The sequence below is a fragment of the Typha angustifolia genome, chromosome 15 (genome assembly GCF_048772165.1).
Source record: "Typha angustifolia cultivar Huaian chromosome 15, ASM4877216v1, whole genome shotgun sequence".
Lineage (NCBI taxonomy): Eukaryota > Viridiplantae > Streptophyta > Magnoliopsida > Poales > Typhaceae > Typha > Typha angustifolia.
In genome coordinates this window covers 4,998,156-5,014,680 of record NC_133253.1, presented here as the reverse complement: position 1 = coordinate 5,014,680, position 16,525 = coordinate 4,998,156, and the positions used below count along the sequence as shown (strand labels likewise).

The 16,525-nt window shown below is 37.1% G+C and overlaps 3 protein-coding genes across 7 annotated transcripts; 2 read left to right on the top strand and 1 right to left on the bottom strand.

The window, feature by feature from the left end:
• The first annotated feature begins 302 nt into the window (after window positions 1-302).
• LOC140779693 (protochlorophyllide reductase) lies at window positions 303-2,220 on the top strand. The gene is made up of 5 exons (XM_073124906.1): window positions 303-459; window positions 539-634; window positions 814-1,345; window positions 1,426-1,784; window positions 1,899-2,220. The coding sequence occupies exons 1-5, from the start codon at window positions 409-411 to the stop codon at window positions 2,052-2,054; spliced, it is 1,194 nt and encodes a 397-aa protein (XP_072981007.1). The 5' UTR covers window positions 303-408; the 3' UTR covers window positions 2,055-2,220.
• A 1,448-nt stretch (window positions 2,221-3,668) lies between these two features.
• Window positions 3,669-8,623, top strand: LOC140777600 (uncharacterized). Of its 4 annotated transcripts, XM_073121819.1 has the most exons (13): window positions 3,800-3,879; window positions 3,951-4,008; window positions 4,307-4,370; window positions 4,461-4,603; window positions 4,722-4,792; window positions 5,407-5,471; window positions 5,569-5,613; window positions 5,707-5,787; window positions 6,543-6,610; window positions 6,765-6,813; window positions 7,084-7,244; window positions 8,103-8,184; window positions 8,302-8,623. In XM_073121819.1, the coding sequence occupies exons 5-12, from the start codon at window positions 4,783-4,785 to the stop codon at window positions 8,170-8,172; spliced, it is 549 nt and encodes a 182-aa protein (XP_072977920.1). In that variant the 5' UTR covers window positions 3,800-3,879; window positions 3,951-4,008; window positions 4,307-4,370; window positions 4,461-4,603; window positions 4,722-4,782; the 3' UTR covers window positions 8,173-8,184; window positions 8,302-8,623. The 4 variants fall into 4 exon arrangements, with proteins under 4 accessions (XP_072977918.1, XP_072977919.1, XP_072977920.1 ...); XM_073121820.1 differs by having other exon boundaries at window positions 4,307-4,603; XM_073121817.1 differs by lacking the exons at window positions 4,307-4,370; window positions 4,461-4,603 and having other exon boundaries at window positions 3,669-3,879.
• A 625-nt stretch (window positions 8,624-9,248) lies between these two features.
• On the bottom strand, window positions 9,249-16,374 carry LOC140777599 (sucrose transport protein SUT4). 2 transcript variants are annotated; one of them, XM_073121815.1, is made up of 14 exons: window positions 15,789-16,374; window positions 15,220-15,285; window positions 14,796-14,894; window positions 14,651-14,715; window positions 14,477-14,561; window positions 14,313-14,346; window positions 14,087-14,186; window positions 12,642-12,717; window positions 11,329-11,688; window positions 11,017-11,160; window positions 10,321-10,554; window positions 10,157-10,220; window positions 10,029-10,072; window positions 9,249-9,715 (listed from the first exon to the last, which is right to left on the bottom strand). In XM_073121815.1, exons 1-14 carry the CDS (start codon window positions 16,080-16,082, stop codon window positions 9,545-9,547), a joined length of 1,836 nt encoding a protein of 611 aa, XP_072977916.1. In that variant the 5' UTR covers window positions 16,083-16,374; the 3' UTR covers window positions 9,249-9,544. The 2 variants fall into 2 exon arrangements, with proteins under 2 accessions (XP_072977916.1, XP_072977917.1); XM_073121816.1 differs by having other exon boundaries at window positions 14,651-14,690; window positions 15,789-15,861.
• Window positions 16,375-16,525: the final 151 nt, after the last annotated feature.

Below are 16,525 nucleotides of genomic sequence, written 5' to 3'. Positions count from 1 at the left end.
TTTCTCCTTGGACGTCGGCCCAGTTCCTGGACCAATTAATGCACGCCACGGAGGCCTTCGCCGAATTCTTAGCAGCGCATCGATTCAATAAAGCAGCTAGACTTAACAGCGGATCTACATCCCTTCTTATCGGGATAACATCGGATTAACTAATAGGAAAAAAGGGGCGAAAAATATCCCAAAATATATTAGATAAAAATATCGTCAGAGAGAAATCTGAGTCTCGGGAAGCCATTGGAGGAATCGGGGTCTAGCTCGTGAACGCTGGGTCCGTCAAATATATCCCACCTTATCCTGTGGTCACCACATGCTTGTATAAATGCCGCTACGGGTTTCCCTTCAACTTCATTACCTCTTCTCGAACCCATCTTCTCTGCAAGAGATTGTTCTAAGTTTGTCTAAGGCAAGATGGCTCTCCAGGCTTCCTTCTTCCCATCAGCTCTCTCTGTGCACAAGGAGGTAACGCATTGAATTGTCAATGGCATACAAAATGTCATCCAATTTGAGGTTCTTGAACTAATTAAGTGGTTTTTATCAGGGAAAATTGGGTGGGAAAGTAAAGGACTCGGCATTCTTCGGACTTTCTCTTGCAGACCATACTAGGGCTGAATTCAATCCTCTGGTCAGGGCAAAGGTAACACTTTTGCCTTGGCATTGTTGTGGATTTATTATATCAGCAATGCTAAGATTTCTTGCTTCCATACTTCATGAATTTGGTCCACTTTAGACCAAGTACTAAGAACCAAAAAGAACATATGACCAGTTTATTCTAGCTTCATCCTACTAATCTCTAGATGCATAACTTGCCTGCAGAAGCTGAACACATCATTTGCAGTAAAAGCTCAGACTACAGCAGCAGCAGTTGCTGCTCCTGGGCTCAACAAAGCTGCCACTGAAGGAAAGAAGGTTCTCCGAAAGGGCGTCGTCGTGATCACCGGGGCCTCGTCCGGCCTAGGCCTCGCGACCGCCAAGGCGCTAGCGGAGACCGGCAAATGGCACGTCGTCATGGCGTGCCGCGACTTCCTGAAGACCGAGAAGGCCGCGAAGTCGGCCGGCATGGCCAAGGAGAGCTACACCGTCATGCATCTCGACCTCGCGTCCCTCGACAGCGTCAGGCAATTCGTCGACAACTTCAGGCGCTCTGAAATGCCACTTGATGTGCTGGTGTGCAATGCCGCCATCTACCGCCCTACTGCCCGCGAACCGACGTTCACCGCCGACGGCTACGAGATGAGCGTCGGAGTTAACCACCTCGGACACTTCCTCCTCGCCCGCCTGCTTCTCGACGACTTGAACAAATCCGATTATCCTTCAAGGCGTCTCATCATTCTTGGATCAATAACTGGTACATTTTATTTAAAATCTGAACCTTTTCCTTTATCTGCTAACGCATCTGTGTTGCTTACAATTCGTCTCGATCGTCAGGAAACACAAATACCTTGGCCGGGAACGTACCGCCGAAGGCAGGGTTGGGAGACATGCGAGGGCTCGCCGGCGGCATCAATGGCCGGAACGGCTCGGCCATGATCGACGGCGGGACCTTCGACGGCGCGAAGGCATACAAGGACAGCAAGATTTGCAACATGTTGACAATGCAAGAGTTCCACAGGAGGTACAATGAGGAGACTGGCATCACATTTGCGTCCCTCTACCCTGGTTGCATTGCCACCACTGGCCTATTCAGGGAGCACATCCCCTTATTCAGGATCCTCTTCCCTCCTTTCCAGAAGTTCATCACAAAAGGTTTCGTCTCCGAGGAGGAATCCGGCAAAAGGCTCGCTCAGGTATATAAATTTATTGCCATGAGAATAAGACTGCGTACATCTTGCGAAACTTCTTAGCTAGTTTTTAGCCTCTACCACAAGACTTACCCACTGAATCTTGTTGTAAAATTCCAGGTGGTGAGTGATCCAAGCCTGACAAAGTCAGGGGTGTACTGGAGCTGGAACAAGGCCTCAGCATCATTTGAGAACCAGATGTCTCAGGAGGCAAGTGATCCTGAGAAGGCCAGGAAGGTGTGGGAGATCAGTGAGAGGCTGGTTGGGTTGGCTTAGCAGGAAGTCTTGGGGATTGAAGCTTTGGATCCTGAGAAGGGTTTGTAATGTTGGATTATCCAACTGTGGTGGTTTCTAAGACCACAAGGCCTGCCTCTGTTGCTAGTAGAGCAGTGTACAATTTTTGAATCAGGAAGTAATAAAATACTTGCAGGCGTTCCTTTTATTAATGTGTGGTTTCTATGATCTCCTCCAAGCTATCACTATCGCCTAATAAAGAATTATAAGCTGCATCTTTTATGAAACATTTATGAAGATTAATTCTATAAATTATGGAGAAATAAAACATAATGCTTCCTATATTCGATTGTGATAGTGGTCAAATTAATTTTACACAATGATCATTACAATCATTATTGTCTACTCATGATATCTTTTGAATCATAATTTACACAATACACGGATAACATCAATATAGACATTCTACTAATATTTTCACTATATACATGTTATATATTTTTTGAAGAAAAAATACATATATTATATAATATTGCCAAGTATATTATAGTTTTATAGCATTATAACATTCAACATGGATTCAATCTTCAAAATATGACACAATACATGAGGGTGAAAATAGGTTGGATTAAATTTAATCGACCGAATCAGTCAGAATTTGGTCATATATTTGCTATCGACACGAATACAGTTATTTTTGGATCTAACCAGTCCTCTGCGCTATCTTTCTTCTTTTCGTTTTTTTTTTTTCTATTCGATTGTCTTTGTCCTCGTCTTCGTCCTTTTCTTCGTCAGTGCTGAAAGGCAGGCATCAGTGGACAAAGGCAGGCTCACCATCCGCGGCATAGTCTTCTCCCTTTGGCCCATCCGTGTTGTTTAGCCAACCGTTTTAGTCTATTTGCATAGGAGAATAGAGTAGTAAGAGTTTCCGGCATCTAGTGCCCAAGTGGTGTTTGAGATTTTGCCTTCTAGCTAGTTTGAGTCCTCTTTCTTTAGTTTATTTTTCTTAATTTATGGATTTTGTAATATTAGTGTAGTTTCTCTATTTTTACTATGAGATTACCAAGTTATTGCCTGTACTACAAGGATTTTGGTGACGGTGTCAAATTATTAGCTATACATTATAATATCTATAAATCTTTGGAGAAGAAAGAAAGAAGTAGCTAAATTAAGAGTATTATCACTTCTGTTAGGATCCACAAAATTCGCCAAGGACAAGCTAACAATGATAGAAGTTGTAGTTCTCTCCTATCTCGGTGTTTATCTTGTTATCTATATTCAATATATACTTGATCCAATTCATAGTTATTTCTCATATTTAATTTATATTTATATTCATTGAGTTAAGATACAATATTATAATTTTATTATTTATCTACTATTTATACTTAAATTTATATTCAGACTAAAAATATAAACCGTAACACTGTCCGATTTATCCATAAAAGAATTTGAGAGAGTCAAAGTTATCATTCAAAAAGGGATAAAATCAACCATTTTGTCTCAGTTTTTATCCAACTAAGTTAAATGTAAAAAACGTAATAAAATATATCGTGTTTTTATAGATAAAAATAATTAATAATATTTTTTTCCTAGATTTCCTTGAAATACATAGAGCGAAGGAATTTCATATTTGGGATATTTAACACTTGTTCGATTCTTTAATCTACTTCGGAACAGGTAGTCGGATAAGAAAACCGCGATAAATTATTTTGGTGCTTGAATGCGAGCTGGGATTTGGGACGCGGAATAGGGATGGCCTGGATCTTAATCATCATCTCGGCGATCTCGTTGTGGTTGATCTCGCTATGGAGAGTCATCTCTTCAACCTCTTGCGTGCCGTCAAATCCACCATTCCTCTCTACTAGTGAGCTCCAAACCTTCTTCTTCTTTACGATTCCCATGTTTTTCGTCTAATCGGTCAATCTAATCTCGCAGGACCGGGGAAGAGGAGGAATGTGCTGCTGGTGGTGGCGCATCCAGATGATGAGTCCATGTAAGTCTTCGGCTCTTAATTTTGACCTCGAACTTCGATTCCATGGGAAATGAACATTTTCGGCGTAGCATGTCGATTTAGGCTGTGGTTGGTACGAGTTCTAGGGTTTAAAGGAGACTTAGATGCATATTATATGTTTAGAGCATTCTATTCAGTTCAAATTCTTATATCTGCAGCTTCAGTTGAAATATTGTTGTTTAAGTAAGTGGAGTTCTTTGGATTAGTTCATTTAGGGTTAGCAAGTTGTGGATATCTTTGATTTAAATGGAGCTTACCTGTATCATTAACCTATTTGAAGTGCTCTTGGAGAGATGCCAATGCAGCCATAGTACGCAAAACAGTGACAGCTTTGAACAACTGAAGTAAGGAAGTTACTGTTATCATTGCACGTTTTGTGTTAATTTTTTGGGTCTACACTATTTCATCTTCTCCCACTCCATTTCATACTACAGTAAAACTGCAAAAATGCCCCATGCATGAATCATATATCAGCCAGCATTGAGTGGATCTCATCAAAATGCCAGCTTAGTTATTCTGTGATCAGAACTAGATTCATCTTGTAACTAAGAAATTTGATCCGGCCAAAGAAAAGAAGGTCAGATTATAAAGTAGATTAATGAAATGATCAGTTAGGCTACATGAATTTTTTTTTTTTTTGCTTTAATTCTTATTGAATTCAATGACTTATTGGTATATTTGGTGCATTAACGCAGGTTTTTTACTCCGACCATTCTTTTCTTGAAATCAGAAGGGCATAATCTTCACATTTTATGCATGTCAATAGGTACAAGATATGCCATTTTTTTTTTTAAAACTTGCATCCTAGGTCAACTGGATATTTGCACTAAAGATACATTATTGTTTTACTTATTAAAATTGTCTTAGAGTGATGATTCAATTCATAGACAAGTAAATTATTGCTTTATAAGTCTCTCATGCCCAGCCACGGACAAGATAATGGCACAAACAAATTTGTGAAGTAAGTTTTAAAAGGACTACTTTGCATGCATATTTTGTGCATACAGAGAATAAATTACTATGAGTTCTAAATAATGCAAAAATGTCAAGATTAACTTTATCCACCACATTAACTCGTAATGTACTGGAGAATCTCAAGACTTCAGTTGGTTGTGGTTGTTGAAAGAAAATTGTCATATTACCATAAAGAAGTTGGCCTCATAAAGCAAACTCCTTTGATGTCACATTTATTAGTTTGGTCAGCATTGGGTTGATAAATAAAAGCTATCCCTTCTTGTAAGAATCAACTTCTGAGTATGCATAAAAATGTCATTCACCAGCCTTAAGAGCCCAAACCATCTACTGATGGAGATTATGATTTTTGTGTAGTTCAATTTATAATAAATACTCTGAAGTGAAACTGTTTTTCCTTTTATGTAGGCAATGCTGATGGCATGGGAAATATCCGTAAGGAAGAATTATACCGAGCTTGTGCCATTCTCAAGGTTGTAGATATTTCTATTGGTTGGTAATGGTACCTTTGGAGAATATGTTTTTCATTTAATTTGTATGATATATGTAACTCCAGCAATTCTTTTGCAGGTTCCACTTGACCAAGTTCAAGTTTTGGACCACCCAAATTTACAGGTATCTCTTTAGAGCTGATAATTTCTAAATTCATATTTAATTATTTACTCTTCTAGCATGTACCCTACTTATTTGCTTTAATGTTCATTTCAGGATGGATTTGACAAAAGATGGGACCATCAATTATTAGCAGGACTAATAGAAGAACAAATCAAAATATGGGATATTGACTCAGTAATTTCTGTTCAAGCCAAAACTGATAGGAATCTTTCTATACTTGATATCTTCTTCATGATTCCATTTTATTTCTTGTCCTAAGATTTACGAGAACAAGGGACCAAGCTCAAACAGGGTTTCCCTTATGAAGATATCATATGATACTTTCACTTCCATCTTGAAATCAGCAATTCCGAGATAATATCCTTTAGGCTTTAGCCTTCATATTTTAGTCTGCAAGATTGACTTAAATAGCTTATAAATTACTAGTAAATTCTTTCATGAAATATAACGTACTTCTAATGCATTGGCATTAGTTCTAAGTGAAGAACTTTTTATCGTAACTTTCACTTTAATTCAGTGTTTCTTCCAAGTATATCATCATACCTTTTATTGTTCTCATATATCCTTTTTTTCTAATTTACTGTTTAGTCCTTAGTTTCTTTCCCTTTGATTGGGTTTCCTTATATTCTCTTATCCAAAAGTAGTAGTGAAAGTTGGATATTAAAACTTAAAAGTATAGAGGCTTTATCAATGTCAGAATGTAGACAGCTTATCAATAGTAATAGTATGTGCCTCTAATGCCTCTCCTTGCTTTTAAGTTTTGGCTGTTAACTGCCATCATAAATTAAAAGAACTTCATACTGTTGTTAAGCTGGTCTTCATGATCTACATTATGCTGCCTTTTTACTGTAGATTTCCTTGAACTTCATCTTTTCAATTTGATCATGCATCCGTTAAAACTCACTGCATTTGCATCATTTTATTTTCAGGTAATTACTTTTGATAACTTCGGAGTGTCAGGTCATGGAAATCATCGTGATGTTCATCATGGAATTTGGTTAGTTAACTTATCTTAGCGTAAGCTTAGAGTTACAGTTTTTTTTATTAACTTTAAATCACATAATCTGGCTTAATAATTGAGCATAGTTAGAACAGAAAACTCCTCTTGCAATATTCTTAATAAAAAATTTTGTTGATTTTCTTGTGAGCAGCAATCTCCGATATGAAAAGATACAGAAGGATATTGAAGCCTGGGAACTTGTATGATATTTCCACCAAATTTTTGTGAAGTATATGTTGCTGTGTATAGAATCCATTTACTATGTCTACTTTATGTATTTGATTCTATGATTACTTTTTAGTACTGAATTTTCTGTATTATGGAGTTGAAAAATAAGGTCGATCTTTAATATTGCATTATCACAACATGTTTCGTTGACAAATTGTCTTGGTGGTGCTACACTTGAAGTTTGGGTATAAAGTAATAATAGGATCGGTACTAACCTGAGAATTTATCTGTGGAAATTTCAGATCAGTACAAGTATTCTTCGCAAGTATTGTGGCCCAGTGGAAATCTGGTTATCTTTATTATGCTCTTTGTCATACTCAGGACAAAAGATCTATTGCTTACCAAACAGCAATCCATACAGAAGCTATCAGGCCATGGCTGGACATGAGAGCCAATGGATTTGGTATGTATATTAACCTTCATATTATAACTGTTAATACATGCAAAACTGCCCATTGGAGAAGATTGACCAAATCAATTATGCAGCTTCATGTCTTGATCAGGGAAAAAAAAAGTTATTTCTGCTTCCGCTCTGTGGTCTATATATCACCAATTTTGAACACAGCTACTTTACTTTTTTCCTTGAGGCATAGTTTGTAGTTCACGACACCCATATATCTTTGCTTATTCTGTGATTGAGTCTGCGACTTATTCAATCAAATGAAATCTGACAGGAGAGTATCACAAGAACCTGAGGAACTTTGACCTTCAATTATTTCACAAAATCAATGCATGCATCATTTTCCCCTCTGTTTCATATTCAGGAATATCTTATCATGTTTCTCCAAGCATGATAATCCACTCAGTAAGCAGTTTCATTATGCCGACTAAGATGCTCTACAAAGATAAGAAATTGTCATTGGTCCATTATAGTTTTAGGCATGCTGAATATTAATCTTGAAAAATAATGCATTTGCCAAGAGAATGGATATTCTTGTGCCCTGTGTGATAATTTAGTGTACCATGTTAAGAGAATCTATACATATATCAAACAACTGATGATAATTTACCCATATGTAGGCCTTTAGTACCTGGCAAGTAACTTATAGTACCTTGAGATGTCAGACATCTATTGGACGTATTTCCTGAACTCTCTGCATACACCTAGTCATTAGTACATTCTGATCTTCTGCACTGCTTCTTTTTTAGCAATTCCAGGAAGACCAACAAGTGCTGCTATTCAGATATATTACCACATGAGACCGAGTATGACCACTTGTTTGAATCTCTTCTCATAATCAGAGTTCTTGTTGCTGTGCAGGTTTCGGAAGTTATTCGTCCTGTTCTCAAGTTATACATATATGAACACGCTTCGGAAGCTCGATATCTAGCACAACTTTTAAGTTACGACAATCAATTCTTACACACACACACAATATATATATATATATATATATATATATATATATATATACATATTTCATGTCATACTTTTCCCTGACGGCCCATTCATGTCTCAGGATCATCAGAATGTCTGCGGGAGGGTGGTCCAATGCATCCCTGATCGCTGCTGATGTTCATGAATTGAATGAGATCAGAAGTTTCAAAGCTCACGCCAAATCAAGATCAGTTCTGATTATCATGTAGGTTCTGTATATGGTAATCTGCTTTACGAGGGAGAAATTAGAGGGAATTGTGCAACGCCTATGCTATCTTAGGATATTTCCTCAGGCGTATTCACTTTGTAACTTCCTTTCTCTGGATACTCTGCTTCTATTATATAAATTAAAGCTGGTATGGTTGCTATGGGTAGGATTTTATCAGCGCAGGTTGGCATCGAAATGCAAGGTTAAACAACAGTTAAATAATCAATGGAGCTTCCAGGTGTATCCAATTTACTTCTTACTGTAGATGTGACCTGATGAAGAATCCAGGATGCCCCTTCGTCTATAAGTTGATCTAGTACTAGAATGATGAAGTACAATATACAGTTTGTCCCCTTCGTCTATAAACTGATCTGGAATGACGTAGTTTATCGAAAGCAGAAGAGGTATAACTGGATTACGGCTGACTATACAATTGCAGCAGTGATGTCAGATTTACGGGGCATTGCCTTTGCTAAAATTTTATTAGCGTTTACTTGTAAATTAGTATAATGTATAATAATTACATTTAATAAGATACAGAGTTAACTTTATAATTTGACACGTGTCTAAAATACCTTCTCTAATGAATAAATAGAAAAAAGATTAAAAAATATTTGAAATGATAGTTAATTAAAGTATCGTCTTTTTAAAAAACAAAATAGTAAATGTAAAAATATTAATGAAAGAGTAAAGAAGAGAAAACTAGATATTAATAAATTAGTATTGAAATAACTGATTATTTATTTATTAAAAAACTAATACTAAAATAATTTTTTCTTACTGAGATAAGTGATTGAAATGGTAGTCCTTCTACCAATTCCTTTTTCAAAAGTACAGGATATTTAATACGGCTATTATTATGATACAAGCTCAAAGAATATCGTTGAGTGGTTGCCCTAATGGTGGTGTTCAAACTCAGGATCGCTGCTTAATGTGCAACTGTATGTACTCTCTCTCTCTCTCCCCCTGTGACAAATTACATCTTGAAGGATTACTTCATATCTATTTATATCTCATCTAAATGCTAGAAAATAATAGAAAAATGAATTGGCATGAATGAATAGGAACGAGATTTGATGGCGATCAAGTAAACTCTATATATGGGTTGATAGGGAGATCAACCAAATCCATGGAAGCCAGCAGAACTGTAGGAACTTGAAAGTCTCGGTAGCTTGAGAATCGCAAGAATGCCAGCAGCTAAGGAAAATACAGAAGCAACGGCAAAGGCAGGGATGTTTCCTCCTCCAAATAGAGCATCCCAAGGACCGGCACCGATGGATACTATCATCTGCAAGCACATCATAGAAAGTTTGATGAATTTTTCTCAAAATTTTTGCTTCTCTATTCTATAACATGGCAAAAAGAGATAAATTTTGAATTTCAAGAAATTTATAATCAATTAGACTACTGCTCTTTTCTCTTCCATTATCCTACTTATGCAGAGATTTAAAATTTCCTGCAGTGTACGGTTATGCACCAGGTTAAGTTTATGGCTAGTGGGTGACCCAAAATTAAATTTGTCATATTTGGAAGACGAGGAGCATGTCCTAGCAGGTATTAGATGTAAACAATTTGCATAAGCAGAAAAGATATTGACAAACCTGAGGAATGACGATTGCAAGATTTAGAACCCCAGTAGCCAAACCTACAAGCAGACAAATGCATCACTGAGACCGAGAACTAGAAAGGTCGGGGAAATGGCGGGAGAAATTACAGTCAGAGGACAAACCTTGTCCACCTCCTGTTCCGGCAGTCAACTCTGCAGTCACGGAGAATGGAACACTATATGTGATCTGCACCATGCAGGAAGAGCAAGAGAGAAGTGAATCCACAATCCCTTAACAACTATAAGCAACAATGGATGCCAAATTTATTGTGTCACTTGATGCTTACAGCGAGAGGAAATCCAAGAAGTGAAAAAATCACCAAAGCAGCAATCCTGATTGCCTTGTTCCCTCCAATAATGTGCTGAATGCCATTAGAATAGTTACCAACTGACAGCAAACTTAATATTGTTGTGGCAGCCATGCAGATAAACACAGTGAAGTTGCTCATTGCCCAGACTAATCTTGCACCAATTGTGCGACACATTGGGTCGATTAGGAAAGAGCTAACACCAAGAACAACCTAATCGAAAAAAAAAGAAATTAGATTCACGCTCCAGTAATGTTTATAATTACAAATATGTATGCTGGTGTGCACGTGCCTAAACATACTTAGTATCATGATTATCCCTGGTTACCCTGTTGCAAGTATATGGAGTATTTCAATGGATAAACGTGGAATTTGTATGTCACTAAGCAGCCAAATGAAATTCGGTAGTTAAGATTTTTGCTGACTGGGAATCAACTTATCCTTTTATGTTATTGGGGCAGCTATACATCTTTCGCTAACTTGACATTTATGTCAAACTGTTAGGAAGATTTCACTTATGAAATTAAATATTTAAATCATAGAAATCACCATGAATAGTGTGGAACTTACTTGCAGCAGGGAGGACCGAGTTATGCGTTACAAAAATTTTAACAGAATATATTCATATATACGTGCAGTTAAAACATACTAAACTAATTGCTCACGAGTTCTTACAGAATTCAATAGCAAACCAATTGCACCTTCTCTCACACCATTTTGATAATCAAGCCTCTGAGTTGAATTCCCACTTGGATCCCCATGGTAGACTTCACGTCCCATCCAGTCCGTGTCAAAAAGGAAAAAGGGAAACCATGACAGCTGCACAATCAAGCAAAAGAAATTGGGCCTGGTCATCATCAAATATTCTATTAAATAAGGTCAGTGAATCCATAAAGCGAGCTAACAAAAACTTTCGAAGTGTGAAGCAACATAAAGAGAATTTAATTACACGGAAAGAATTACTTTCTTCAATTATCAATTACATACCCAGGTAAGAGCCATGACAAGAAGCACGGAATGCATTCCAGATGGTAAGTGTCTCAAGCTTGTTAAGATATTAACCAAAACAGCTCCAGGTCCATCATTAAGAGTTTCAACAGGGTTCCTCCTCCCATCATAATTAAACATCATAGAATCATCTGCAATAGCTTTACCCACCAACATATTGCTTTCAGAATTTTGACCATTATGTAACATCCCATTGTTTTCATATGATGAATCATGTTTATTTTGTTGGGAATTCTGAAGTAGAGGGGAAGAATCAGATAAGTGGTGCACAGGGTTAGCTTCCAACTGAACTTCTTTAGCAAAGTATAGAGTGACAAGCATACAGAAGAGGAGGAACACCTGCGTACATGATAACATTCTTCTCAAACTCCATCAAATGAATGCGTTGCAACTTCAAGAATAAAAACTTATAAAGAATGACATCTAAATAGTAGCTGACGCCTAGATATTGTGGCAGCACAACTATTTGGATTTAAAATCTCAGGATGGGTAAATAATAGAAAATGATTAGGCAAACCAAAAATCAAGCAAGAAAAAAGATAAGAAACTTCCAATTCTAACCAATGTTGATATATCACAAGATTGGAGAACACCGAAAGAAGCTAAATTCTATTCAGGACCCCAAAAACAGAAAGAAAAGAAAACTAAAAGCAGTAAGCAACATAATGTATCAGATTCTACAGAGAAATAAGACTTCAATGAATTAACAAGTCACTAAGTAAAAGAGAACTATTAAAGAAGTTTTAGAAAAGAATTTTCATTTTGAACATTTCTATAACTTTTCCAGCAATAGACTTTGACAACGAGAATTGTAGGATCATAAACTGACAATGTATTAGCTTAACAATCTTAATCTACTCTTAAGTGTTCAATAAGAACTTTCAGTGTTGTGAACCACATCTTACTCAGTGGAGACAAACTAGGTCAAAAATTCAGAAAACAACCTCTGAACTTGTTGTAAGACTGTAATTAATGACTACACCGAGCACCTGCCTTGGATGAATCTTCCACATGTTAGTAATTTGGCAAATATCTTCAATATCCATTCATTAGCAACATTGTATGAGCACATCTTCTAAAAATGTAACAACGATAAATTATAATAGCCTAATATTCACTTTAAATATGCAAGATACTAAAAGCAAAAGGAAAAATGTCACTAGAATATTTTAGTCAGTTTTGGATACTTTTTCCTCCACACTGACTAATTAAGTTAAATAGTGAAACAAATAAATAGAGGCATGTAGAGAAAAAGCACATAAAAGCCTTTTAATGTTAATATGAGAGCTCACCACAGCAACCAAAAAGGCAGCTTTCAAATTCCCACAAACTTCGCAGCAAGCTTTTGTTGTCAAAAATGGAAACCACCTGCAGAATGATGCAACTTAGGACTGACTGAAAGGGCATCACTGTAGAATGCTAGCATAATAATAGTGAAAGGATGCCGAATATTTAATTGGGTCACTGCAGAACTCACATAAAGAAAGATAACATATAGCACAACTGCCTCTTGTATGACAAAGAAAATAGTCATCAGACTTAAGGCAGTGCATGGCCTAAGAAAATAGTCGTCAGACTAAAGGCAGCGTCATTATGGCATATTACTGTGTAAAGCTCTGTCGGAATAATGCCAGAAAGGACAGGAATTAAAGTGAGAGTGTTAACCCTGCAGGCTTCTAGATTAAAAAAAATCAAAGAGGATAAAAGTTGAATGGTTTGAATGATAAATCCTTGAGGAAGAGTTCCAAGATGAACTAGCTTAAATGTATTGCTCCACAAGACTGTGAGGTGTGAGACTACCGGATAATTCAGTATTGCAGAAAAAATTCTATATTATGTAAGGGACGAATTTTTTATTGACATAATTGAGGCCAAACCTTGTTAGAGGCTAAGGTTGATGAAGAACAGTTCCCTTCATGTTCTCAAATTTCTTTTGCCAAGCGAAAGACAATTAATCTTTTTCAAACTGGGGTTAAAAAATCTCTAGAGGCTAAGGTGGTAAAATTGATGCAATGATAGATAATAGGACAATGACGAGGTGACAAATGATATCTTTGTCTTGATGTTTGATATCCTAAATCCTAATGATTAAATCACAATAGTGCATGGAAAAAATACTGTGGAATTCTTGATATCATTTCTGAAGTGCAAGGATTTGAACAAGATTACTGTTAACCCGTCACATTCATACTAGTTGAAGAACCAGAACATCTATAATGTGCACATGATATGGCTGGCGATAAATTGATCTCTTATTAATCCCAAACCAAAAGACAGTGTTATACCCTCTTCACTTTTAAAGTTTAGAATAGGAAAACAGAGGATATGCTCTAGAGTAAATAAACACAAAATCTCGAGATTATTAGCTTGGATGATATCTCTTGGGAAGCACAAGAACTGGTTAACATAGTCTACTTGGACTAGTTAAATGTCTTTTTAGTTCTATAAACTGTGCAGCTACATTAAGTGACTCAGGCGAGTGTCCTTGCTTCATATCTTCTATAATGCATCATTTTGATTAGGTTTGACAAAACAAAATGATGAGGATATCAAGGTCTCTACATCATGTCTTTCTGTCCTATATATAATCACCTTAACATTTTAGTTAACTTACAATACCCATCAATTAGAAGTAAGAAATTACTCTTATTTAATAAGACTATTCATCAAAGAGACATTACAATATTATATGCACTTCAAAAACAGAATTACTATAAATCTATCATATCTGATGTACCTGTGCCAATTTCCACTAGCACCAGATGAAAAACCTAGAATATTTCCAAGTGCCATCCAAGAACAAAATATTGCATTTGCAGAGTTACATTGGTCGGGGCCTGCAACAGTATATTTGGGAATCAAATCACTAGAACTCTAGAAGGTTAGGTTTGTCCATGGTTGTATACACCAAATATTAATGTAGACCTAATTTGCAGTAAAGCAAAGCCAAGAGTAATATTCACCTGAAAGATCAGCCAAAAGAGCACGGGCTGGACCCTACATTTTATACAACCACACAATGAGAAAATATTCAAGCTGCATGTGACTTGGCTTGGTGTGAATTTGTGGTACCAACACAAGTTGGGATTATTATAAAAGAGCAGTGGAAAATTTTAAATAGTCTTACTTGCACTGTATTGTTGGCGAGATCCAACATCCAAAAGCCAATAATAAACACAGCAGCTGCTCGCCATCGTGGACCTTTGTAAGTGCTGCATATGCAACGGATTAGCTTAAAAAGGGGGAGAAAACTTCTAGATGAATACATGATACATGATTATTTAGACAAGTTAAAAATTACCTGCAATGTTCAGTAGTATCACCAAAGAAGTACCCTATGTCTGCAGAAAACCCTATTAAAGTTACCTAATTGCCAATCAAATTTTATATAATCAGGGCAATGAAAGAACAAGTAAAACATGACATCAGTATATTTCAACACTCACAGCGAGACAGATCATGATACATCCAACAAAGATAAACGGTCGCCTCCTTCCATACTTTGAATGGCATTTATCACTCCATATACCAACACATGGTTGAACCTGGCAAATGAAGGGATAAAAAAAGGACATGTCAAGTATATATATGAGGCCTTAGTACAAAATTATTTCCAGAAAGTCAGCAATATAGAAAAGTTATAACAGCAAACAGAAAGATTTGGGAAGATTGAAGACTTAAATCCTATCACTATCACTGCTAAACTATCATGCTGTTTATAGAGGCAATTTGAAAAGTCACATCTGCATAAAAATTTCTAATGCAACTTTACGAAGCAATCAAAATATCAAGATAAATATCATTTTAAATGGCATGTAGAAATCAACAAGTGATACCTAATTAAAGTACAGTTTAGATGCCAAAACTTACCACAAAGCCTGTAATAGGCCCGCAAAGCCAAATGAATGAAGAGAAGGCATGTTGTATTCCTAGTGTCTGCGCCAATAAGAGAGTAGTAATATCAATATCAACTTCTGCCTTATTTGCATTCTACAGAACTTATCCAACTATAATAAATTAAGTGCACCAAAGGAAAATTTAGAATAATTAAATATACGCCACTGAGAAAAACATCACATTCAGTTTGCACAATTGATATGGATAAAAATCATAGAATTCTTAAAAAGAAAAAAAAAAATTAGTTCAAGAACAACATCAAAACAATGAAAAAACAAGATTCCTCATAGGATCAATAAGTGCCACAAAGAATTCAATTCAGTGTCAAGCCTATAATTTAATAAACCACTATAATAACATGATTAAAAAAAAACTTTAAATTAAGATCTACGGTTCATTAGAATGGAATGCTCTTTCCTTGCATCAAGATCTACATATCCGATTCCAAATCCACTGCATGACATCAGACATCTCAATGATTATAGATCTGTTGATGCTCCCACACAAACACAAAAGTCCTTCCAACAGATCTAAAAGCTCACCTGTATGTAAGGGGTCAAGAGCGAGAGCTGCAACGCCCACCCGAACTGGACCCCAGCGCCGACCATGCAACTCAGCACCAGCGTCCTCATGCTAATCCTCGGCTTCCCCCGCGAAGGAGAACTCGTACTCGTCGGCGAGGAAGAAGACGAAGGCAAGGGCGAGGAGATCGGGATGGCTGTGGAAGCCCTAGAGATCTCATCGATCTCCCCATTCCGATCTCCATCGAGGTGGACGAGCTCGATATCTGCCTCGTTGAGATGCCGGTATGGCACCCGGATCGAGGCCCCGCTCATCTCGTCGGATCCGTATCTGGATCTGGGAGACAGGTGCTCGTAGAATAGATCGAGGATTTGATATAGGATTAGGGTTTCTTAATGGCGAGATCCGAGAGTGAGAGAGAAGGGAGAGGATGGAGAAGGAGGTGGTGGATTTGAGGAGGAAGATAAGATCGAGATAGAGAAAGAGAGAGATGAGTTGCCGTTTCTCTTCTCCGTCGCGGTGGGGATGTGTTTATGAAGTGTTAACTGTTAAGGGAGGGAGAATTCGAGCGCTAAGTGCGTGGTCGCGGGGTCACGTGGAGGGGGGATCGGACGGACATGGATGGAATTGTTGACTCGCGTTATTTCTCACTTCTTTGCGGCAATCTGAAGGGACCTGGGCAGCTGGTCCAATAAAAGTCCGAGAATTATTTAAATTTACTTACTAAACTAAATACATACAATGTGCCTCAAGCTTA

Bases quoted from the DNA above. Each gene is read 5' to 3' on its own strand.
- LOC140779693 (XM_073124906.1), top strand. From the start codon at position 409: ATGGCTCTCCAGGCTTCCTTCTTCCCATCAGCTCTCTCTGTGCACAAG. The intron at 460-538 runs GTAACGCATTGA...GGTTTTTATCAG, and splicing joins CTCTCTCTGTGCACAAGGAG to GGAAAATTGGGTGGGAAAGT. The intron at 1,346-1,425 runs GTACATTTTATT...CTCGATCGTCAG, and splicing joins CATTCTTGGATCAATAACTG to GAAACACAAATACCTTGGCC.
- LOC140777600 (XM_073121817.1), top strand. From the start codon at position 3,768: ATGGCCTGGATCTTAATCATCATCTCGGCGATCTCGTTGTGGTTGATC. The intron at 5,614-5,706 runs GTATCTCTTTAG...TGTTCATTTCAG, and splicing joins TGGACCACCCAAATTTACAG to GATGGATTTGACAAAAGATG. The intron at 6,611-6,764 runs GTTAGTTAACTT...TCTTGTGAGCAG, and splicing joins GATGTTCATCATGGAATTTG to CAATCTCCGATATGAAAAGA.
- LOC140777599 (XM_073121815.1), bottom strand. From the start codon at position 16,082: ATGAGCGGGGCCTCGATCCGGGTGCCATACCGGCATCTCAACGAGGCA. The intron at 14,187-14,312 runs GTGAATATTACT...ATACTGTTGCAG, and splicing joins TCTTTTGGCTGATCTTTCAG to GCCCCGACCAATGTAACTCT. The intron at 9,716-10,028 runs GTTTGTCAATAT...ATGTGCTTGCAG, and splicing joins TTGCAATCGTCATTCCTCAG to ATGATAGTATCCATCGGTGC.